General features: G+C 36.1%; 1 protein-coding gene across 5 annotated transcripts in view; it reads left to right on the forward strand.

Annotated features, from left to right (window-relative positions):
- The window catches only part of LOC127436506 (cGMP-inhibited 3',5'-cyclic phosphodiesterase 3A-like), a 127071-nt gene extending 107396 nt beyond the window's left edge, over window positions 1-19675 (forward strand). For 3 of the 5 annotated variants that reach the window (XM_051690732.1, XM_051690731.1, XM_051690729.1), the window contains exons 7-16: window positions 3392-3465; window positions 3686-3867; window positions 4271-4408; window positions 6009-6120; window positions 6411-6524; window positions 6611-6819; window positions 6988-7191; window positions 12542-12703; window positions 15554-15812; window positions 17034-19675. In XM_051690732.1, the coding sequence (XP_051546692.1) occupies window positions 3392-3465; window positions 3686-3867; window positions 4271-4408; window positions 6009-6120; window positions 6411-6524; window positions 6611-6819; window positions 6988-7191; window positions 12542-12703; window positions 15554-15812; window positions 17034-17437 (1858 nt within the window). In that variant the 3' untranslated portion in view covers window positions 17438-19675. The remainder of the gene's footprint in view (window positions 1-3391; window positions 3466-3685; window positions 3868-4270; window positions 4409-6008; window positions 6121-6410; window positions 6525-6610; window positions 6820-6987; window positions 7192-12541; window positions 12704-15553; window positions 15813-17033) is intronic. The other 2 variants (XM_051690733.1, XM_051690730.1) reach the window with 1 other exon arrangement.
- The last annotated feature ends 5569 nt before the right edge of the window (window positions 19676-25244 follow it).

The raw sequence follows: 25244 nt of genomic DNA on the forward strand, positions 1-25244 counted from the left end.
GCATAGTGATTCGCCTAAATCCAGGTGGCGGAGGACAAATCACAGCTGCCTCTGCGTCTGAGACCGTCAATCCACACATCTTATCACGTGGCTTGTTGAGCGCGTTATCACAGAGACAAAGCACATGTGGAGGCTTCATGCCACCCACCGCAGCATCCACGCCCAACTCACCACACACCCACCGAGAGCGAACCACATTATAGCAACCACAAGGAGGTTATCCCATGTGACTCTAACCTCCCTAGCAACCGGGCCAATTTGGTTGCTTAGGAGACCCGGCTGGAGTCACTCAGCACGCCCTGGGATTCGAACTAGCGAACTCCAGGTGTGGTAGCCAGCATATTTACCACTGAGCTACTCAGGCCCCTACCACAGAATTCTATTAAACAATACAGAATTTGAGATGTGCTGGAAATGACTTTCATACTAATTTCTGAATCTCTTTCGTTTGAAAACTATTTTGGTTTCCTAACATCATCGTTTTCCAAAGTACACAATAATCAAGAGCGTTTTCGAGGAAAAGGCTTTTCTAGTGTGAATGAGAGGTGTAAACATAGTGGAATCAATGTGTTTTCAAATGAAAACTTGTTCGTGTAGATGTGGCCTGAAGTTTGATAAAATGTGTTAAACAGAGCTGAGAGTTCTATGCTTATATAGAATTTCAAATTAGCCAAAATATTTCAGAGACTAGCATGCAAGGGGCAGAATTTGTGCAGAACATTTGCACAAATCTGTAGGTTACAGAATTTTGGTTGTGCAGATTCCATGCAGGCCTACTAATGAGTAATTTTAATAGTTAATATTCTTTTGAAGAACAGTTCCTTAAAGCTGAACCTACATGTTTGCTGTTTCCAAAGATGTTCTGCAACAGCAGCCTGAAGCTTCAGGCCATTACGTGGTCACTAAACAACCACTGATCATTAACTGTGAAAAATCACCAGCATTTTGTCTAAATATTAACAGAATGACGTCCATGTTCACATCTCTATAAGTCCTGCCTCTCTCGCATGCTGTCTCTCTGTTTTAATCGCTGTGATCAGTAATGCCCTGGCGCTGGGACAAGGTCACCGTCCCCTTTGCCCGTAATGAATGCTGGGCAAAAAGGATCGCCGTGATTAGGTTCTGTCTGCCCCGCTAATTCACACAGCTAAACTAAACAACAGTGACAATGCCTGCTCCAGTGCGCCTGCACACAGATACACAAGATATGATCAGGGGTAAGTCAGCCAGAGAGGACTTCTCTCAATTATAATGCAAAAATATTAAAATATGCATTAGATTAATACATATGAATCAGCTGTTTCCTTGCAGTTCTTTGTGAAACTCATAAAGACAAGTTTTCAGTGCTTACAATCAGGGCTAGAGTTGAGGGGGGATGCGAGGGGATGACATCCCCCTTGTTGCAAGAAATATGAAAAGCATCCCCCTTGTAAAACCACCATCCCCTCTTACAATCCCGAGCGATCTAGAAAAAAACCGTTTTCATGATCATTACATGGATTCTTTTCACAAGATTCATCATAAAATACAATAACAGAGGGTAACAGGTGCATATCATGGCCATGTGTCCTAAGGGTCAATGATGAAGTGATGCTAATTTTTATCCAGATCTATTACATTACAAATACATAACAAAAATGCAATTCACACAAACCATTTACTTGAATACACCTCTTCTACGATGAGCATGTTTTCAATTTCTGACTTTAAAGTCATATTGATATTTTTTCTGGGGCTTAAATTAAAATATGTCATGTGGTGACCAGAGACAGTAAACAAAAGGTCAAAGTCTCATTAAAAGCTGAAATTCATGAAACAAAATAATATTGGCATGACTTGTGCAGAATAATCTTTTATTATTATTTCTTTAAAGAAGTAAGCGTTGAAACAATTGTGTTTTGAAATATGATTCATATTTAAAAATGCTTTTGTCTACCAAATCAAAGTCGTGGTGTAACCAACATGTAGGTAGCCATTTTGTTGTTTATGTTGACCATAAAAAACATAAAACAGAGCGGACACCTTTAGACCCTCAAGACTGAGCACGACGTTTTAAAAAACATCTAATATTATTTTGGTATTTTTATGAAAAGGCACATTTTGTTTAAATTATTTAGTGTAACCCGGAGAAAACTTTTATATAAAAGTATGTACCTTGAAAAATTAATTTGAAAACCTTTTAGAAATTAATGATTAAGTTTATACTCTCATGTATTCAGGGTGCAAAGAAAGTATTATTATACTTTTACTAGATGGTTACACCATGTGACAATTTGAAAGTTTTAAAGTTTTTTTTTTTTTTAGAAATGTATGAAATCAAATTCACAAAGATTAGATTTGTGAGAATTTGACACAAGTGTTCTTAACTTAAAAGATTTCTTATTTTAACACCTTGGACAACCTTATTTGTCAATGACCCATAAGTATTAAACACATTTTTGATAACACCATCCCCCTTAAAAAATGTTTACCAGTCGACCACTTTTTATCCTTAAAGGAATTTTCTGAGTAAAAATCAACAAAAAAAAATTGTGTACGCAACCCATACTAATGAGTGAAGAATACTCAAAAAGGAAAAAAAGTGGTTGGAGTGGACTTGACAATATCACTGGAAAGTAAAAGTGTTGTGGTAACAACATTTTGCAAGTCTATGGGGCAAACATTGCAAGATTTCCATTTTGAGTATAGCTATCAAAGCACTTTTTATTTGTATCATTAATTCATTTTATTTTTATTTCATTTATTATTATTATTATTATTATTATTATTATTATTTAAATGCACTTTTTGTTTGTCAATGTATTGAAGTCAAAGCATTTTTCCTATTATTATTATTATTATTATTATTATTATTATCATTATTATTATTATTATTATTATCATTATTGTAGAGCACTTTTTGGTGAACTTATTTGAAAATAAATTAATATTGGTGAAATAAAAATTGTATTTGATGTATTATTATTATTATTATTAGATATAATTTATTATTATTTTAATTATTATTTAAAATGCACTGGTTGTCAACTTTTTATTTGTGTTATTTTGATTGTATTTTTTATATTTTGCACTTTTTGGTTATCAAGAGTCGAAGCATTTCTTTATATTATTTTATTATATTAGTATAATTGTATAGCACGAAACAAATCTGAAGTTACATTTTTGAAATATGAAATACAATATTGGGGAAATACAATTTTTAAATACAATTTTATTTCAATTATTATTATTATTTAAATACACTCTTTGGTTGTCAAGTCAACAATTCGCATCATGGATACACATAGCATAGTACACAGAAAATGCACACAGTAATGGGCAACAATGACAAAATAATCATCACAATGAAATCCAAGAATAAGAATTGTTTTCTTTGTGCATTTTGTTCCAGCTGTGGACGACCGTATAGTAAACTGAGACATGGTGATGGATCTATAGACATGGGGGACAGAACCCAGCAGTCAGGTAAAGCTGCTCTCAAGTCTGTCTGTCTGTGAGCATGGCCGTTGCTGAATTAGCATTTAGATGCATTTCATTTATATCCATTTTGCTGTTCAGATCTGTCATATTACTGCTCAGACCTGGATTGAATGTATAAATTAATATGTAATTGCTGTCTATATGATATGCAGAGTCAAAGATCACTCTGAAAGACGTAATCATGTTTTTTAATGTTTTCCCTCAGAAGAGCCAGTGATAATGTCGTCAGACTATGACAGCACCTACGAGACTAACCACAGTGACAGCAGCGACTTTGCACAGAATGAGGAGGACGGGAAGGGTCACAAAAAACCCTTCAACCCTGCAGGCCCCTGCGGGACATACCGGCCCCAGGCACTAGCATTGACCACACTCATACCACAAGAGGTAAACAAGAGTTTTGTTGAATAAACCGATTTGTTTACACTGCAATTCACTGTAGTTTAGGCAGGTACTTTTTATTATTGCTGTTCAGTGGAAATATACATTCTGTATTGTGCCATTCTGTGCTTTGGCAATACAGTGCAGATCCAGTTAATTTGATCCTTTAAATCAACAAATTGTCATAACAAATTTTTTTTAAATAAAATGATGTTAGCATTTGTTAGTTTGATGTTGCAGTTGATTTATTTCTTTAATGTTATTGTATTATATGATTTTAACAACTGACTTCATTTTACCCATTTGATTGTTAATATATGATTCAACCATAGTGGTGTTAATTTCATATGTTTTGAACATTTTAAAGCGTAAGGGTGCTGTTCCTGATTTGTTGTAATTATGTCTGCAGGAGAAGCATATTCTGGCCCCAGAGCCGCTGGTAATGGAGGGACTTGAGCCCCTCATGAGTCAAATCAACAACTGGAACTTCCCCATCTTCAGTCTGGTGGAGAAAACCAATGGCAGATGTGGCTGCATTCTCAGTCAGGTGAGACACTGACATCTAGTGGAGAGGAAGAGAGTAGACACTACATACTGACTGACTGAACTGTACTGGGCTGCTTTTCCCCAAAGTATTGTAAGCCTAAGTAGATCGTAGAAACCATTGGCGCCAATGGTCTCCATGATCTGCTTAGACTTACGATACTTTTGGGAAACGCAGCACAGAAAGATTAAAGAAATGTTTACTTAAAGGGATAGTTCACCCAAAAATTAAAATTCTTTAATCATTTACTCACCCTCATGCCATCCCAGATGTGGATGGCTTTCTTTCTTCTGCAGAACACAAATTATGATTTTTAGAGGAATATTTCAGCTATGTAGGTCCATACAATACAAGTGAATGACAGCCAGAACTTTGAATCTCCAAAATTCACATAAAGTCAGTATTAAAGTAATCCATATGACTCCAGTGGTTAAATCCATGTCTTCAGAAGCGGTATGATAAGTGTGGGTGAGACACAGATTAATATTTAAGTCCAAATAAGTATATATCTCCACTTTCAATTCCACATTCTTCTTTTTTGGCGATTCTTCATGTATATCGCCACCTACTGGTCGAGGCTGTTCAAAGGTGGAGATTTATTGTAAAAAAGGACTTAAATATTCATCTTTAATATTTTCTCACCCTGTTTCTCACCCACACGTATCATATTGCTTCTGGAGCCATGGATTTAACCACTGAAGTTGTATGGATTACTTTTATGCTGCCTTTATGTGCTTTTTGGAGATTCAAAGTTTTGGTCACCATTCACTTGCATTATATGGACCTACAGAGCTGAAATATTCTTCTAAAAATTATAATTTGTGTTCTGCAGAAGAAGGAAAATCATACACATCGGGAATGGTAAATGATGAGAGAATTCAAATTTTTTGGTGAGCTATCCCTTTTACAATTCCAACAATTTGTGTAGGAATTGGCACATAGTGATACACCAATATATCAGCCAGGCCGATCAATTGCTATATTGAGATTATCTGCATTGACTGATAAATATATCCTATTGGCCATCCCCATTCCCCCCGGAGTCTACGCCCCTGCTATAGGCTGTTTAACAGAAGAGGTCAATCAGTCAAGTGTCAGTTAAAAAATCACCTGCCTTGACAAATGATAATGCACATTTCAATTTATTTTATAACTTTCTTTTCTTTTGTTTTTGCTCATTTCTTTTTCTTAATTGGTTTTAAAATAGATTTTTCTGTATTTTGTATTTTCTTTATGTAAAGCACTTTGAATTGCCATTGTGTATGAAATTTGCTATATAAATAAACGTGCCTTGACTTTTTTTAAATATTATAAAATTATCAAGTGTGAAATTTGTGTTTGTTTAAATGTAGTGAACATGTTATTTGCTATAATTTTATATACTAATATATATATATATATATCAGCATTATATCGGCTACTCTGCTCTCCATCAGTATTGTCATTGACCATTAAAGGAGTAACTAATCTACAAGTAAAAATATAAATATTTCATTCTGAGAAAATATTAGAGCTCTTTAGAACTGTGCAGTCTTTTTCTGTTTTAATCTCGAGACGTTTTGATTTATAGGTAGATTTTAAGGGCCTTTTCTCTGTGTTCCAGATGTCCTACCGGCTGTTCGTTGACACAGGACTTTTTGAGACATTCAAGATTCCAGTGAGGGAGTTCATGAATTATTTCCACGCTCTGGAGAATGGATACAGAGACATCCCATGTGAGTTAGATGGAGCAAACAAAAATAAATATTTGTTGAATTTCCTTGTTTCTCTTTGCTGTGATACACTCTTAACACAGTTCATCATACTGTAACATGTTATCATAAAGAAATACACCATGTGTGATGCACAAAAGTATAATGTGCACAGTTAACATGTGCAGATTTACCTCCAAGGAAATGAAGTGGCTTATTTTTCAAGTATTTAGTCCTAAAAATAGCCAGTCTACCCCTTCATGTAAGACATCTCCCCCTAGTGGTTGTTTATAAAACCTTATCATCTTTTCTAGATCACAATAGAATTCATGCAACAGATGTCCTCCATGCGGTTTGGTACCTCACCACCCAACCTGTGCCTGGTTTACCTACACTAGCCCATGTCCAGGGATCACTCAGTGACTCGGGTAAGAATTACACCAAACAGTTTGGATGTTTGCCTTGCTCTTTTGAAATAAAAGAGGTTGATGTACTATGTAAACATACTCTGTAGAATCTTTAGACTCTGACAGTGGGCTAGCTTATGGGCGCACAAAGCACCTGATATCGAGGACGTATCCTGTAGAAGAGGAGGGTTACGGCTATCTGTCCGGTCTCATTCCTGCCCTGGAGCTGATGGCTCTTTACGTAGCGGCTGCAATGCACGATTACGATCACCCTGGCAGAACCAATGCTTTCCTGGTGGCCACCAGTGCTCCACAGGTAACACTGCACAATAATCACGCAAACCTGAATAACAAGTGTTAAGCTTATTTCCTATTCCTTGCAGTGTAACACTAAGTTTGAATCGAATAGAAGCCTCTAAGTTTATCACAATGCTCTTGCGCCTGAAGCTCCATTAAAGTAAAAAGCATTTGTGTGTCTTTTAAGGCCGTGCTTTATAATGACCGCTCAGTGCTGGAGAACCATCACGCAGCATCCGCCTGGAACCTCTTCATGTCGCGGCCTGAGTACAACTTCCTGGGCACACTAGACCATATGGACTTCAAACGCTTTCGCTTCCTGGTCATCGAGGCCATTCTCGCCACTGACCTTAAGAAACACTTTGACTTCCTGGCTGAATTCAATGCCAAGGTGAGAATGTCTGATATTAGATGCATCACAGATTTGGAGGTGGAAGCTACTGGTTAAACAGAAAGATTAAAAGTTAATGGGCCAACATTAGATGCATTTTTCGAAGCTGAATTACTTATAACTTTTAATTAACATTTACATTTTATTTAAAGAATTTTTTGCAAGATGCAAATCACAATGGTCAAAGACCTGCTGTTTAGTCCATGTACAAAAATGATATGTTTTTCTATACATTTTTTGTCATTTTACTATTTTTTCTTGTTATTGAGCCTATGCTGTTCATCGAAATATTAACAGTTTCAAAGGACATGAGTTTTTAAGGGCATTTTTCTGTACTTTTTGTGATTAATTGGTTTTCTGGGATACATACTATATATATATATATATATATATATATATATATATATATACGTATATGTATATAGATAGATAGATAGATAGATAGATAGATAGATAGTGCATTAAATGTGCATTTTTTCACTGATGCAGATGGAACACTGTACTAAAATCCTACTAAATCATTATGTATGCCCTTATCTCTTCGAAGGGTATACCCTCCAGACTGAGAGCTACAGAGGGTTGAAGAGTGTAGGTCTCAGAGACGTAGCCAGAAAAAAGACGCAAGAACACAATTAAGTGAAATATAATAAAATGACAATTAACAACCATTGCATCAATTTCTTTTTGGCTATAATTGTTTGTAAACTGTGTTGTTTAAATGATGAAAAAAATTAAACGGAGTAATTAGCCCTGTTAATATATAAAATTATGAGGCTTAATTTGTCCAAAAAAAAAAAAAAAAAACATCATTATTTTCCAAAATATGCTAAAGACACATATATAAATGGTGGTACAATTTGCACAATACAGAAACATTTATAAAAATACACACAGTTTTTAGTTACATTCATTGGTTTAAAAACTTAATTGTGGATAGAAATTGAACAAAATAATGCACAACTGTAAGAAGATTCAAACCTTTTTTGAACATTCATTGTATTTATGGAGTACAGGGAGGTTTGGTTCATAATAAAAAAAGAAAAATAATACTGCTGTTACGTTAATTATTAAGCCGATATAAATAACGTATAGTACCTTGTCTGACATGATGCAAACAGATGGCAAGTTGGCCGCTGATTATACGTAATAGATTTATATAATATATCATGATTGGGGAAGAAAAGAATGACAATTAACTTATTTTGCTCATATGGACACATGCCATTATGAATAATGAATATATCCGAAATCAGTAGCATAATCTTTTTTAATCTGAAGTGTGTGCTTGTTTCCTCAGTCACGCGCCCGGAGTCTGTTGCGAGAGTGTGCATGTAATCTTAGACAGCCTCTGTAACACATTGGGTATTATTGTAGTCATTATAATTGATTATTAAATTTCATTGCATTAAAGTTTAAGCATAATATTGATGCATTTTATACCCCTACATACTATAAAGCATTAAAAAAAACAGGCTGACGCTAATGAACATAACTTGCACCTAATCAGTAATCTTTATACATGATTTTGCCTTACTATTACCTACTTTCAGAATGCAGACGGAAAGAAATGCTTAAAAACCTTTCGACTTTATCAAGACATGTAAGGTTCATGTTTAAATATTTTGGCAAGTGAAATGCCACTGTGTTTAGGGCTACTTATTTATTTCAACTCATTTATTAGAATAACAGTTCAAGCTAATTTAAAGTAAAATAACACAAGCAATAGCCAGTCTCAACACTGCAAAAAAATCATTTAAATCAATTAAATATTAGTCAGTGACATTTAAAATGTATGACATCATAAATGGGATTTACACACACTATATATCTGAAATGTCAGTGTGTTGGAATGTGTCTTTATGTGCTTGTTTATATGGAGCTCTCAGTCCTAAAATGACACACTAGAGAGACACACACTCTGTCATGAATATAAGAGACAGTGACTGTCAGCACTAAGAGTGACTAAAGGGATACATTATATAAACAACGACAAAGTTCTTGTTTGAAGCGTATTTTTTTGTCTTGTTTTCCAGTGAAATATTATCAAGAACATATTAAAATTAAGAATAATAAGTATTAATATTAGGATATTACATTGTATATTATTACATTACATAATATTATATACATCTCAATAATTTTTTCTATTTCTATACTAACAATGTCCAAAAGTGTATTTAAATGCATCACAGATTTATGTCATTTTTGTTATGGAAATTTCCACCATGGTGTCATTTCCAGCGCATTTCAAATTCTGTATTGTGTTTGATAGACAGCCTGGTCTCATGAACATTATGTGACTGGCAGTCAATTTTGCGACACGAAATTACGTGCATTATTTCACGTTTGGCTGCAGTTTACTAGTGTAATGTCCAACGGGGGGCGCCAAAAGCGAGTGAAATTATGTCGTAATCAGACAAGGATTTTAAGGTGAATATTAGATGGAGGTTTTAATGAGTAAAACGAACCATCCTAACCTAAACCTAACCAATAGTGTCCTAAAAACAAATGAGAGGTTAACAGAACAGACATCCTTTCCCTAAACCAACACCTAAACCTAACTGATAGTGTCCAAAAACAAAAACAAATTTTCTGAAGCTAGCACATCAACTCATGTCGCTTCTATGACACTTTAGTCTCACGTGCCAGCTTGAATGGTTAACTGGTCACGCATGGCATACTTCAGAATCGAAAGTCCAGCACTATCAGGTGAGCTATCGCGGAAGTTAATCACATTGGAATAAGCACATGTGTAAATGTAGGTGAGTCTGTAATACAAGCATTGAAATGTGTCGTTTTTCCTATGATGCGTAATAGTAAAAAAAATTCAATATCATATCATAGCCAGTGCTGGGTGGTAACGGTTTACATGTAATCTGGATTACGTAATCAGATTACAAAAATCAAGTGCTGGTTATTGGAGTAAATTACATTTTAAATTTTTTATAGATAACATGATTACATATTAATAAGGCAACGGCAGTAAATTGTTAATAATTTATTGATCATTCTAATCATTCTCTTTTTTCCATCTTTTAAATTTTTCATTCTAAATCAGCATACCGCTGATATACGTTTGGTAAGTCTTCGAGTGTTTTCGGAAGAGAGGGAGAGGGGGAGGGTTGTGTGTATTGCACCCAGAAATGACACTCACCACTAGCCAGCCAGGTGAAGATGGAGTGGTCTACCTCACCATTTAACCACTGGATCTATAGAGATAATTTCATTTTTAAGAATGAAACTACACCGATGTTGAGCAGCTCACACATTTAACTTAATTGCTTCAAAGGAACTAGTGGATCCCATCTCTAAGGGTCCTGCCCGCAGGGTACACAATAGCAAATGTGCAGCAATATGGAATAAAGCCCATGGCTCTACTGTTGCTGCTGATAGAGTGGAGTCCACTGCATGAAACTTGACATAAAACTTGACACAATTGTTCCTTGTGTGACTTGGTGGAAGTCTGCTCTTTTAGAATATTCTTGCTGTTCAAAAGATAATATCTTGCACCTCAGCTTTGGAAGAGGTGATGGACAATCAGTAAGCATTAAGTGTTTTGGTGTTTTTAGATGAAAGCTTTGACCTAGCAATGTCGTTGCGGTTGATTTTATGGTCATTAATGTTCATAATGTTGCTGTTGTTTTATGCATTTAAAATGAACTTGATGACTCTGTTTAACTGAGAGTTAAACTTTGGTCTTTGCTGTTAGATTTAATGTTTATTTTATTCATGTAAAGTTTAATGTCATAAAGTGTCGTAAGGAGCTCTTTTTGTTAGTAATAAAGAATGGAATCATTTTTTTTCCACTTTGTACTTTATGTTAAATGATTATCCTACTCAAATGTATGTCATAAAAAAAATAGAATTAGATTTAAAGTAATCCAAAAGTAATCTGATTAGATTACTACAAAAATGTAATGTACAAGATTACGTTACTGATGGCATTTGTTTTACACGTAATTTGTAATCAGTACCTGATTACAATTCACAAGTAATCTGCTCAGCACTGAACATAGCATTATGCAAGTAATAGAGCAAAAAATAAGTGTGTGCAAAGTAAAATGACAATTGTAACTTTTTTAAATAAAAGTTTTTCACACTTTTTGCGTAATTTTGCAAAATTACTGGTCATTTGGAAATGGTGTCCAATAAAAATATTCTGCTCACAAGTGATATTTACCTTGATTTTTTTTTTTTTTTCTCTGTTTCTCATATCTTATCTCAAGCATGCTCTTCACTGACTCTTTTGTTTACTTGGTGAACAAGTACACTGACTTTAAAATATATATATATATATATATATATACATATTAAAATTGTTAGATGTGGTGACTCCACAATTGTGGGACAGCCGTAATTTTAGAGAAATGGATAGAAATTATTTTCACACATTATATATTGAAATAGTTTGTTTATTTCACTTCCACGCTTTAGATTATCATAGTTTTAAACAAATTTGTATTTTTTATAATTGGTATATATTTTTTTGCTTGTTTTCCAGTAAAAATATCTAAACATTCTTAAAACAAGATCCATTGACTTTGATAAGAAAAATGGCATACGATATTTTGTCTTGTTTTCAAAGAAATCTAGCTAAATTTAGTGTGGTTTATACTTAAAACAAGGAAAAACTATTTGCCAATGGGGTAAGAAAAATAAACTTATTCAAAGGGATTTTATTTCTATTTATAGGTATACAGTAGATATTTTTCTTACCCCATTTGCAGATTTTTATTTATTTATTTTTTTTTTTCTTGTTCTAAACAAAAATGTTGTCAGATTTCTCTGAGAACAAGACTTTTAAAACTTGTCGTGCTTGTCAAGTAAATATATGTTGTTTTAGGAATATTTTGATATTTTTTACTGGTAAACAAGTTAAAAATAACTAATTAAAATAATGATTTTAGTTTAGTTTAGTTTTTGCATTAAAACAAAACAGAACATGCCTTTTGCAAGAATCTCTCTGTTGTTTTATCTGCTCTGTTGACATCTGAAATGATCATACGCCAACAGACTGCTGAGGACAATAAATCCAATCAAAATTGCAATTCTCATTTCCAAATAACTATTTTTTAAAGTAAGTATCGTTAATAGAACCATTAAGGAATCGGATTCGTTTAGAGGATTTGGAGCCGGAATCATTCAATTCCTAATGATTCCCTTAAAAAATGATAATTATTTTTTTTGCCACTGTTGTAAATTGATGTCTGATGTAAAAGCTGGGCTCTAAAGCAAAACCAGTTGAGAACCACTGAGCTAAATGACTAATTAGTAATGTATCTCCTCACAATATCAAAATTAATTGTGCATTCCATTGTACTTTTTTTTGTTGTTTTTGTTGTTTTGGCAGGTGGGGGATGATGGTTGCTCAGGCATTGATTGGACAAACGAAAACGACCGACTCCTGGTGTGTCAGATGTGCATTAAATTAGCGGACATCAATGGACCCTTGAAAAGCAAAGAACTTCATTTGCAGTGGACAGAAGGCATTGTCAATGAGTTCTACGAGCAGGTCAGTCCATAGTTTATGAAGCCCTTTTGAAGTCATTTCAGTCAATTCAATAACAACGTTACTGCCTGAGACAAACAGGAAGCTTTTTCAGCGACCTCCAGATCGTGGTAAGAGGCTCTGTGATAGGCCTGATAATATGGATAATTCACCTCGTTGCAACCAATTGGCATCTCTGTATCATTCAGGTTGAGTAACTAAAGGGTTGCCTAGCAACCATCTGCATCCTCCCCAAGCTGTGCTAAGGTAACACGCTCGCAGCTGTTTTGAGAATGTAGGGCACAAACTATTCAAATCATTGTCCTGCTTGAAGTCATGGAATTTTTAACCAAACGTTCAATGGAAATAATATGTAAAATGTAATGTGCAAGGAACATTTTCTGGACAAAGAGCAGGTGTGATGATTAATCAACTAATATTTGGCCATTCATTTTTCTAAATCATCATGAAATCAAAACTGACCCTCTTTTGTGCACATGATTGATTGGTGCTTGCTATTCCAAAAAAAGTGTCTTAAGCCGTGATAAAATGAAGTCCTACTGTACATTTTTGAATTTTGTGTGAATTCTGGGTCAAATAGGTGTTCATTTGAGCAGTTTTGTGTACGCCTCATTTGTCGGCATTAAAATATATTACAAATTGCCATTAGATCAGCAGTCCACCACCCTGCTCTCTAGATTTTGGTATCTTTACAGGTCATCCAAATCAGTCAGCCACATGTGCATGTTCGACCTGTCAGGATTTCTTGCCATTCTGGGAGCGTCTCTCAGAGGGTTAAGGGCTTGTTTGGATGCCAGCGACGAGTAATAAAACAGTGTGTCTATGATTATGAGGAACACAGAGTGAGGATGACCCAGTTGTGTCAGGACCCCGTCACAGCGCTACAAAGCATCATATGACTCCCCCTGGCCATATTCAGAGCATTTCAAAAGAGAGCAGAAATTATATGCTTCAAAGGAGCCTGTCCCCCGCCACCACCCCCCCCCCCCCCCATGCCAGTTTCATTTCTTGAATGATTAATTTCGCCTGCACTTCTGAGTAGCACCTGACAGCGCACATACCTTACTGCCCTCTGACGACAGCACGGTTGCCATGGCAACGCAAGACCTTGCCTGTTGTTATTCCACTGTCATTGTTTATTTCCAGGTACTGCAAAGCACATGTTATCATGAAGCCTGTGCGATGTTCTTCCAATTACTGATTAATTCTGATTTAATTACTGTAATCTAAAAATACTTTAAACATTTTTTATTTTATTTTTTTAAACAGGCCTTGCGTGGCTGGTCCATAACCCCCATCCCCCCCCCTTTTTCATGAAGGTTGACCTAGTTTTATTTTGGTAGAATGTCTGTGAAGTATGTTTCTCTCCTGAACTGGAAAAATCCAATCAAGTATGTGACTCCTCAGCTGTGCTTGAGTATACACTATGAGCATTTTGTTGCCTCTCTTCCTGCATGATAACATACTGTTTTTTATTTAAGGTCAACATGAGATCAAAATTAACCCAATTTACTTTCTTTTTGCATTTTTCTGGTCTTAGTATGACATTGGTGCATATTATTCCAGAGACAAAAATAGTTTTTTTAAAAAAATTTTTTTATCTTTAATCTTAAAGGGGTGTAGTTTACCCAAAAATGAAAATTCTCTCATCATTTACTCACCCTCATGGCATCACAGATGTGTGTGACTTTCTTTTTTCTACTGAACACAAATTAAGATTTAGTAGGTCTGTACAAATGCAAGTGAATTTTGGCCAGAACTTTGAAGCTCAAAAAATAATATAAAGTCAGTATAAATGTAATCCAGACTCCAGGATTTAAATCCATATCTTCAGAAGCGATATGATAAGTGTTTACTATAAATCTCCACTTTCACTTCACTTCTTCTTTTGTTTTTGGCAAATCACATTTTTCGTGCATATTGCCACCTACTAGTCGGGGCTGGTCAAAGGTGGAGATTTATAGTAAAAACAAAAAAGGACTTAGAGGGAAAGTTAACCCAAAAATTAAAATTTTCTCATCATTTACTCACACTCATGCTGTCCCAGATGTGCATGATTTGCACTAAATGGACCTACAGAGCTGAGATATTTTTCTAAAAATCGTTGTTTGTGTTCTGCAGATAAAAGAAAGTCATACACATCTGGGATGGCATCAGCGTGAGTAAATGATGAGAGAATTTAAATTGTTGGGTGAACTATCCCTTAAAACAACTATGAAATGACTTTTCTTTTCCACTAAATTCACTTAGGCCATAATGGCTCTTGGATAATGTTAACCAATAGAAAACTCACACTCAGGTCTGGATTCATCCTGGTATGTAACACTCACTTTTCACGATCAAATCAATTCCTGATGGATAAAATTAAGTTCCGCCCAAATCCTATCAAACCTCAGTACTATTTAGAGCTTTTCAGGGTAAAAAAATGACAGCATATAAAATTTCCTTGTATTGATTGCGTGTTTTTCAGCATGAGTTTTAGAGATAGCTTAGTAAGTTAGCTTTGTAAATTGTGAAATGTCAACACTACTAATGTCGACTACATGACTATATTCTAATGCAGCTTTTGGTGTGCTTTCTAATAAGAGGTGTAGATTCAAACTTGCAAATGATGATGTGTGACTTTCTTTCCGTGAAACACAAAGGAGGAAATTTTGAAGGATTTCATACTGCTCTTTTCCATTCAATGAAAGAATATAGCGACCAGGAACTGTTTAGCAAAAATTAGTTTATACTTCTTATTGCTTGAAGCTTTACTTTAGCTTTGTGTGTGGTGAACAGACTGAAATTAAATTGTTGACAGCAATAACTGCACTTTTAAGTGTTTTAAATGTCATTTAATTGGCGTTTCAGGGTGATGAAGAGTCAAGTCTTGGCCTTCCAATTAGCCCCTTCATGGACCGTTCAGCACCGCAGTTGGCCAAACTACAGGAGTCCTTCATCACGCACATCGTAGGGCCTCTCTGCAGCTCATATGACTCTGCCGCCCTCATGCCCGGGCGCTGGGTCGACCCTCTGCCCAAAGATGGTGAGGATTGTGAGGAGGAGATGGACGAAGAGGATGAGGAAGACTCACCTGAGGAAGATGCCTCCAGCAGCTCAGAACTGTCTCGTGAGTTCATACTTTTTCACCTAAATAAAGTACTTTGCAAATGAAGTACTGTGTCTCGTCCAAATATAATCTAGCACTCTATTAGACTATACAGGCCTACACTAGCAATGGCAACATGTTAGATTCTGGTGATTAGACATGCAAAGGAATTAGGAATGAGAGGATGTGCAGTATCGTGAAAGTATTCACGATGAAAAGCAACAACACACAGCCTGCTGAGACTAAATACACAATATATCACATCCTTTTGTATGCTTTTCGTAAAGGAATATTCCGAGTTCAATAAAAGTTAAGCTCAGACGACAGCATTTGTGGCATTATGTTGATAACCACACAAAATAGATTTTGTCTTGTTCTTAAAATCTGGGTAACAGTAAAGCACTTTCAATGGAAGTGAATGGGGCCAATCTGTAAAATACTTACTTTTTCAAAAGTACAGCCACAATACGTAAACAAAATGTTTGTTAACATGTTTTTAGTGTGATCAAATCTCTTACTAACCTTTTCTGTGTAAAGTTACATAAAATTTTACAACTCCATAAATCCTAAAACGATTGTAAAAACGATGAGTTAAACAACTTTACGGCTCAAATAATACACAGTTGTATTGGATGAATTAATGCAAGTGCTTTTATAAAACTATAAGCTTCACATTTCTGCCTTTTAACCCTCCAAAAATTGGCCTATTTGCTTCCATTGTAAATGCCTTACTGTAACCTCCATTTTTGTTTTTTTTAAAGAACAAGTCAAAATTGTTTTTTGTGGTAATCAACATTATGCCACAAATGCTGTCAATTGAGCTTAACTTGTTAAACATGGAATATTCCTTTAAAACCATTACTATGTAATTGTTAAGCACACAAATTGTATTAAAAGAATAGTTTATCCAAATATGAAAATTCTGTCATCATTTACTCATGTTCTGATTTAGCATACTCAAGGAATTGTTAAGAACAATGTTAGCCTCAGTCACCATTCACTTTAGAAATTATAGAAATAAGAAACTATGAAAGTAAATGGTGTCTGAGGCTGTCATTCTGCTAAGCATCTCATTTTGTGTTCCAATGAAGAAAGAAAGTCATATGTTATTAAAACAGCATGAGGGTGAGTAAATGATGAACACAGTTTGAGAACCACCCTTTCAAGTCATTGATACTTTTTTAGGTTTCAGGTATTGTTTTGTGATAGCTAATTTATCTTCATTAACTGGGTTTATTACAGAGAAACCAGCTCCCAGGAAACGCCGGAAAGTTTTCTGCCAGATCACACAGCACCTTCTGGAGAACCATGAGATGTGGAAGAAGGTCATCGCAGAAGAGGCTCAAAACAAAACAGAAGGGGAGGACTCTACAATCCTCTGTAACACCCCTGAGCCAATCTTGGCCATCGATGAAGAAGAGGAGGATCCAGGGAGCAAGGATGAACAAATAGAAGACCAGGAAGAGGAGACAGCGGAGGAGGAGGTGGAGGGTCCTCTACCTGAACAGACAGAGGAAACAGATGGTGAGACTGTAGAGGAAGTAGAGGAGACTGTGAACCGAGACACAGCAACTGTAGAAGATGTGGAGCAAATGGGAAAAAGAGAGGAAATGGAAGATGGACAGAGAGACGAGGATCCAGAATGAATGGCTTGCCATTTTTAGACAAAAACGATGTCTGAAAGCTTTTTATTGGCAAGCGAGACTCCTAAGAAATGGTTGCCAGCACATCACTTAGACACAACACTGTAGATGCTTGGGGAACATGTGCCTAATGGAAACAGGGTGGGGTGGGTCAGTTTGGAGGGTTTTGAGGAACAATGAGTAGGGATGAATTATTGGTGCCAATGAAATTGTAGACACCTCCAACAAACTGGGGCTTGACCAAGTTGCTGAAACAGAGTTCTTGATGGAGGGTTTCCTATATTTTCTAGACGCTACATTGGTCAGTTTTGGTTTCTGAATGCAAATCCTTCTGGCGACACCCTCAGCTGCACCTTAATGAAGACTGCCAACCCCCAAAGTATGACAGGGGTCCCAATGACCATCAAGGCTTGTCCGAGCTTATAGCGTCAAATTTGGGAACGAGAAATCCAATCCATCGCGACTCTCGCGAGGAGTCTCCTTAAGGGCATTTTGCCTCACTTGGTACTCCATAATCAGCAATGGACGAAAGCAAATGTTCCAGAAACAGCATGCATTTGTGGTAAAGAGATATCACGTGTGTAACACAACGTTCCCATGTCTTGTCTTGTTCTTTTCCTATCAAGAGACCCATTGCACACCTCCGCAAGGTCACGGGCCACACATTGTCACTATTGCAAAAAATTGCTGCAATGTCCTGAAGGTGTCAAGCCAAATACCCGTCATTCTCATCCCTCACCTGAACGTTTGTCTTTCCTCTGACGGCATTCCAGCAATCCATGGACTGAGATTTTATGTTTCTCAGGATCAGACTGTTTTGTGACAACTGTACTAGGGGCTCATTGGTTTTTATGGACTCTCTTGCAACTTTATAATCTTTTGAATCTTGATTTGTGTCAAGGAAAAGGGAATCTTTAGTTATTTTCTAACATTTGATTTATTTAAAACATCAAAGGCCTATTTTTAACCAAGTAGCCCAATCATGGTTTTACAAGGTGATTTGATATTTACAATATATACAGTACATACATATACAGTATACATCACCCAGCTCTGTTTTGATGAGGCATGCAATAGTACATCATTTAATCCCTCTTGACATTCTTGTATCAGCAGCCAGCATTTTCCTGACATATGTCGTTGTACCATCCACAACTCAACAGCGCTTCAAAAGACAGCTCTTGCATGGGCCCTCTGTCTTTCTGTTCCTACATTTACATTTAAGCTTCTTAGTAAACTGCTCCAGTAAGTTTTGATAGTTAAGTAAACTGCCCTGGCAGGTTTCAATGATCAAAGGAGCAGACTTGAACTCGTGGCCGAGGGGGGCTGCTGCATTCCCTGCAGTTGCATGTTCTCACTCTGAACAAGGCCGTAGTTATGATTCCCAGCCTGGTCGCAGAGACGCTGCAGTCTTATAAGCAGGCGTGTGAGCCAACTGCAAGTTCCTCATACCCACAGCCCAAGGGACAAGGTGCAAAACACCACCCCTCTCACTTGAATGGACCCAAAAACCATACGGGTGCAGGCCGACACGGCTGTCCACGCTCGCCTTTGATGTACTGAAAGAGTCAGATTTCTCATGACGGCCGTTCAAGGTGAGATGAAACAACCTCTGTGGGCTTAATCACCTTGAGTATGATGTCTAATCAGCCTGAGTCCAATGCCTTCGGTCTTTGTAGCATCACTTTGAAGGAGAGCCAATTAAAATTGCCTAGGTAGGAGGCGACGGTCATGTGATTCAAACCCGTTCAGCATTCATCTTCTGAAACGTTCCCCTGCGATTGCAATGCGGCCTAAGCCTTAATAATATCAGGCGACGTGGTGCAATGTAGTTCAGCAAATTATTTAAGCAATACCAACCCTATCTGTAGATTGGTAGCATTTCAAGTTGCACTTTCTTTGTTTTGGTGCTGTATATTCTCTCAAAGCTCAAGTGTGTGTGCCAAATATGACTTTAAAATCATTCTTGATCTTTCCCCAAAGTATGGCCAGTGGCTGAATAAGCATGTAAAGGCCAATTGTGTTTGTGAGTGTGAATGCAGTATGAATGCTTTTTTTTGTACAATGTTTTATTTAGAGCATATATTTTATTTCTGCATTTGGCCATTAGAGATATTTTTTAACCTGTTAATGCATGAATTATTAAATAACAAATATGTTTTGTTTCTATTTATGTGAAAGTATGAATATAAATATATAGCCTATATATATATATATATAGCCTATATATATATATATATATATATATATATATATATATATAGCCTATATATATATATATATATATATATATATATATATATACACACACACACACACACACACACATTGGCAGCCAAAAGTTTGGAATAATGTACATATTTTGCTCTTATGGAAAGAACTTGGTACTTTTATTCACCAAAGTGGCATTCAACTGATTACAATGTTAGTCAGGACATTAATAATGTGAAAAATTACTATTACAATTTGAAATAAAACTACTTCAAAGAGTTCTCATCAAACAATCCTCCACGTGCAGCAATGACAGCTTTGCAGATCCTTGACATTCTAGCTGTCAGTTTGTCCAGATACTCAGATGACATTTCACCCCACACTTCCTGTAGCACTTGCCATAGATGTGGCTGTCTTGTCGGCACTTCTCACGCACCTTACAGTCTAGCTGATCCCACAAAAGCTCAATGGGGTTAAGATCCATAACACTCTTTTCCAATTATCTGTTGTTCAATGTCTGTGTTTCTTTGCCCACTCTAACCTTTTCTTTTTGTTTTTCTGTTTCAAAAGTGGCTTTTTCTTTACTATTCTTCCCATAAGGCCTACACCCCTGAGTCTTCTCTTTACTGTTGTACATGAAACTGGTGTTGAGCGGGTAGAATTCAATGAAGCTGTCAGCTGAGGACATGTGAGGCGTCTATTTCTCAAACTAGAGACTCTGATGTACTTATCCTCTTGTTTAGTTGTACATCTGGTCTTCCACATCTCTTTCTGTCCTTGTTAGAGCCAGTTGTCCTTTGTCTTTGAAGACTGTAGTGTAAACCTTTGTATGAAATCTTCAGTTTTTTGGCAATTTTAAGCATTGTATAGCCTTCATTCCTCAAAACAATGATTGACTGATGAGTTTCTAGAGAAAGCTGTTTCTTTTTTGCCATTTTTGACCTAATATTGACCTTAAGACATGCCAGTCTATTGCATACTGTGGCAACTCAAAAACAAAAACAAAGACAATGTTAAGCTTCATTTAATGAACCAAATAGCTTTCAACTGTGTTTGATATAATGGCAAGTGATTTTCTAGTACTAAATGATCAATTTATCATGATTACTCAAGGAGAAGGTGTTGGAGTGATGGCTGCTGTCTAGATTTGATCAAAAATGACTTTTTTCAAATAGTGATGGTGCTGTTTTTTATATCAGTAATGTCCTGACTATACTTTGTGATCAGTTGAATGCCACTTTGGTGAATTAAGTATCAATTTCCTTCCGAAACAGCAAAATCTGTACATTATTCCAAACTTTTGTCTGCCAGTGTAAATGTGTGTATATATATATATATCTCGAATCTGATTGTACAAGAGACGTTCCATGAGTACTGATGGTCTCACACCATCAGCACTCCGATGCTTCACTGTGTTTATCACTCCGCTTGTGTTCGTGCCGTTCTAAACTAAAGTAAGAGCAGTGCATATGTGTTAAGAGCTATATGTTTCTTTTTATATTTAATTTTGTGACATTACATATTTAAGCCAGCAGGTGGCGGCAAAAGACAATTTTTGCGTGTAAAGTGATACAGGTGACGTGAAGTGAGTACACTACTACACTACTTAAGCTAGGAAATAGCTTTAAACGGTTTTAAACTTCAGCATTAAGGCTCATCACAGCTGAGAGACACAACAGATTAATTAATTATTATATATAAAACTCAAGGTGCTTACCTCTTACCGGACTTTCCACATTGGAGAGGACAGAATGGCGGAGGACATTGCGGTTTCTATAATGAAAGACTCTTGCACACAGGCTACCGTGAAATAGGGAAGAATACCCCCACTTGGACGGCTATTTTTCCACTGAGAAAATAGGATGAATTTGACCAAAATGACATTATCTTCAGATAACACACTACAACATCTCTGCTTGGGAGAGACAGGTGATCGCACACGCTCCATCTCTCTCTCTCTCTCTCGCTCTCTTTCTCTCTCTCTCTCTCACACACACACACACACACACATCCTTGTTTCTCAAATAACTTGTTAGAAACAGCCCAAGCTGTGATACTATTTCTAAAGTGACATTTTTGAATTACTAACGAAGGCTTGGATGCATCATTTGGTTTGAACCAGCAATGGCAGATTCTGTTCCGTCGCATATGAAAGTAGTTCCATGCACAAATGCGTTTTTCATGACCATACTCAGTTTTTCCAAATCTTTTTAAAATTGACTTGTTCATTGATCTGTTATATATAAGCAATATCACACTCACAATCATGCTATATATGGCCCTAAATCAGCACTGCTGTGATTACCTACGGCACTCGGCCTGCAGCCGAATCACAGCAGTGCGGATGTAGGGCCATTTCGCACTCTTGCTCATGTGATATTGCTTAAATAAACATTGTTCCATCCAAAACTCATTAGAGCTTCTAAAGACAGCACTGTAGCTAATGAAAATCCCTGAAATCATCAAATTTATTTGAAGACAAAATACGTATTTGTTATTTTCTGTTTTGGTCAAGGTGATTGATTAAAAAGTTTTTCAATAACTCTCCAATACGTGAAAGGATAGTATTTGGGGTAACCGCCAATTGATTTATGAAAATTTTTCAGCGTGGGCTCACATTAAATGATCCAATCACAAGCGAGATTGATTTGTTCATAGAATACTTGTTAAATTTGATTGAAATTAACAGGAAATGGTGCACTCTTTTTTTGAAGTTGTTATTCTGAACAAGCATTATCTTAATTTGTTATAGTAACATATATGGGTTTCTATCAATATAAAACAATGACATGTAAAGAGGACAGTCATAAATAATAACCCAATGCAGTCAACGACATGCAACAAAGGGCTAAATAAACTGTACTCTTTGTTTACATTCAAATTTCCAAAATAATATAAACCAATTACTGTTGTTAATTGCATTGCCTTTGCCGTTTTATGTTGTATTGTTGTTGCTTGGCAAAAGTTGTTACATCAGAATTAAGTATCTATTGGCTCCGCCCCCTTTCATCTTACTGCTCTGAATTTTGTCTCTACTTCGTGATTATCATATGGGCAGTGGAGGCACGTGTGGATGAGGTCTGGGAATTACCTTTCTTTGAGTCTTTGACCATCAAAGTCAATGACATGATATGTCTTGAAGTTTAGTTTTGTAGTGCTTTTGATTCATCAAAGACATTCAGACTCACCTTTTTCTCTTTTCCAGAGGTCCAATATTTCACATTTACTTCCTTTCAGACTTTGTATTAAAGTATTCAACACAATGCATTGAAGTATTCATAAAAACTGTAGAATTATGCCCCCTTCACACTGGTTGCTACTGGCAATTTCAGCTTATGGTCACTCTAACTTTATTGGTGGTCTGCGCAACTGGCCATAGCGTTTGAAAATCTGATCAAAAATCTGATATATTGCCGGTCAAAATAAGACGTCAATCAAATTAGATAACAAATCAGTTTTCTTGCTTGTAAAAAATTAATTGGTAAATAACTGGTAAAAAACTTTCTTGAGATTTCTGCTGTCAGTCATGTCACCGGACATCCCAAGCTCTCATTGTAAATGAATGAGTTCCAGTCACGCTGTGAGTGTGAACACAACTTTAGCCAGTGATTCTTCATTTGATAGGCTGATTGGAGCACAGTTTATGTTTTACTTCTGGTTTAACGTGATTATATTGAGGTGGGGGGGGGGGGGGCAGGTTTGGGTGGTTTATGAGGAAATTGTTTTAGATTACAAACTGGTAATTACAAGGGTATTATGCTATAAATGTGTTTTTCTACATTTCTAGTGTCCCCATAATTCAAATCGCTTAAAAAACATACTAAACTATGTTTTTTTTTTGAAAATGTAAAAATGCAGAAAGTGTTTTGTGAGGGTTAGGTTTAGGGGTAGGGTTAGGGGATATAATCTATAGTTCGTACAGTATAAAAATCATTGTCTATGGAAAGTCCTCATAAGGACAGCCGCACCAACATATGTGTGTGTGTGTGTGTGTGTGTGTGTGCGTGTGTGTGTTGGCAGCATGCTTCTCTGTCTTCCACTGTGCCTGTCATCAGTTGGCCTTCGGCTCTGTTTGCGTTTGGTGGCTCTACGTAACGTCAAACTCTTGAGTCTGAAGGAGTGACAGAAGCCTTGCAGAACTGGTTCGGACATGTTCAAGACAGACAAATTTTTGCAGGGTCATTATTATGTCTTAAAAACATCTTTTCACTAAATCTGTCTGTTTCTCACACATCAGATGCCCATAGGGGTCAAATAAATTACAGTTTGTACAGTGCAACTAAAATATCTTTGCAGGTATTTCAGAAATGCACCATGACTTTTTATCCCCCGAGAACATTTTGGATTTACAAAAGCCAGTTTGACTAGCACGTCAATTTTATGGGGATGTGGGGATGAAAAACGTAAGGTTCCACGGTGGGAACTTCCACCTCATCTAAGAAGCTGATCTTTTTTTCTATATGTTTGCTTTGTATTTCATGCTCATAGCTAGTTTTTTCATCTTCAACCGAACGCGTCTGATAACTGTATTCACTGGGCACACGTTTTATTCACCCTAAGAACCAAACAAGCTTTACACCACTCTAATAAAAAGAAATGAGACTTGTATGTTTTTTTATATAGTCGGCACTTCACTGACAAAATAATAATTTTTTTTCTCACATATACTGTATCTTGCACTTAACACATGTAGCAATACCTAAAGGAAGGGGAACTGTGTAAATCACCAGTATTCGTAAGTGAAATATTCATTTTATTGCTGATTGTTGTTCCATTTTGTACAAAAACTATAGTGTGTACAGGTTAAAAGCTGAACGAAACAAAAACAAAGCCAAAAAAGGGACGAAAAATATGATAATGACAACCGAAGTCTTTTAGATAAACAAACATTATTTATTTTTACTGTTTTGTAATTTAGACACTATACTGTAGCTTCTCTATTGCCAGACTTACTGGAAGTGCCTCTTGGTATAATGTAACATACAGAAAATATATATTGAGATTATTAGAACCTGTCACAAGCTGAACATTGTGGATGTTGTAATGTGAATACAGTTTAATACTGTGGTATTTAATGTGTCTGTGTTTTTAATTTATTATTTATTTTCTTGCCTTATCTCTTATGATTCATTGATTTTTGTTTTCACCTCTAATTCAAATCAAGACTAAATAATGTGAAGTTTTTTCCAGCTAAATAATTTAAGACAGAGGGTTATTGGGATAGAAAATGACATTTTTCCATGTCATTTGCAGCATTATACAATTGTACACATTTTTGTCTTGATTACAGATGATGTCTCTAACAAAGATAAGGTAAGATCCCACACCATCTTTATGGTAAATTCCTATTAAATTTAGCAGAGGAATGCACAGAAAATCTGAGAAAAAAAATACGTTATAGCTCAATTAAAGGCCAACTAGTGCTATAAAGAATAGAGTTAGACATCTTAGTTTGTGCTAGGGTTAAAATATAATGGCTATTTGGCACATTGGTTGGTTGTATTCTTTAAGACCCCAGAAAAGGGACACTTATGTAAGTGGATTATGAGCAAGGCTTGAGGGACGTGTTGCTTTGAACTCATTAGTAGAGGATTTGTCT

Source organism: Myxocyprinus asiaticus, chromosome 47 (genome assembly GCF_019703515.2).
Source record: "Myxocyprinus asiaticus isolate MX2 ecotype Aquarium Trade chromosome 47, UBuf_Myxa_2, whole genome shotgun sequence".
NCBI classification, from domain to species: domain Eukaryota; kingdom Metazoa; phylum Chordata; class Actinopteri; order Cypriniformes; family Catostomidae; genus Myxocyprinus; species Myxocyprinus asiaticus.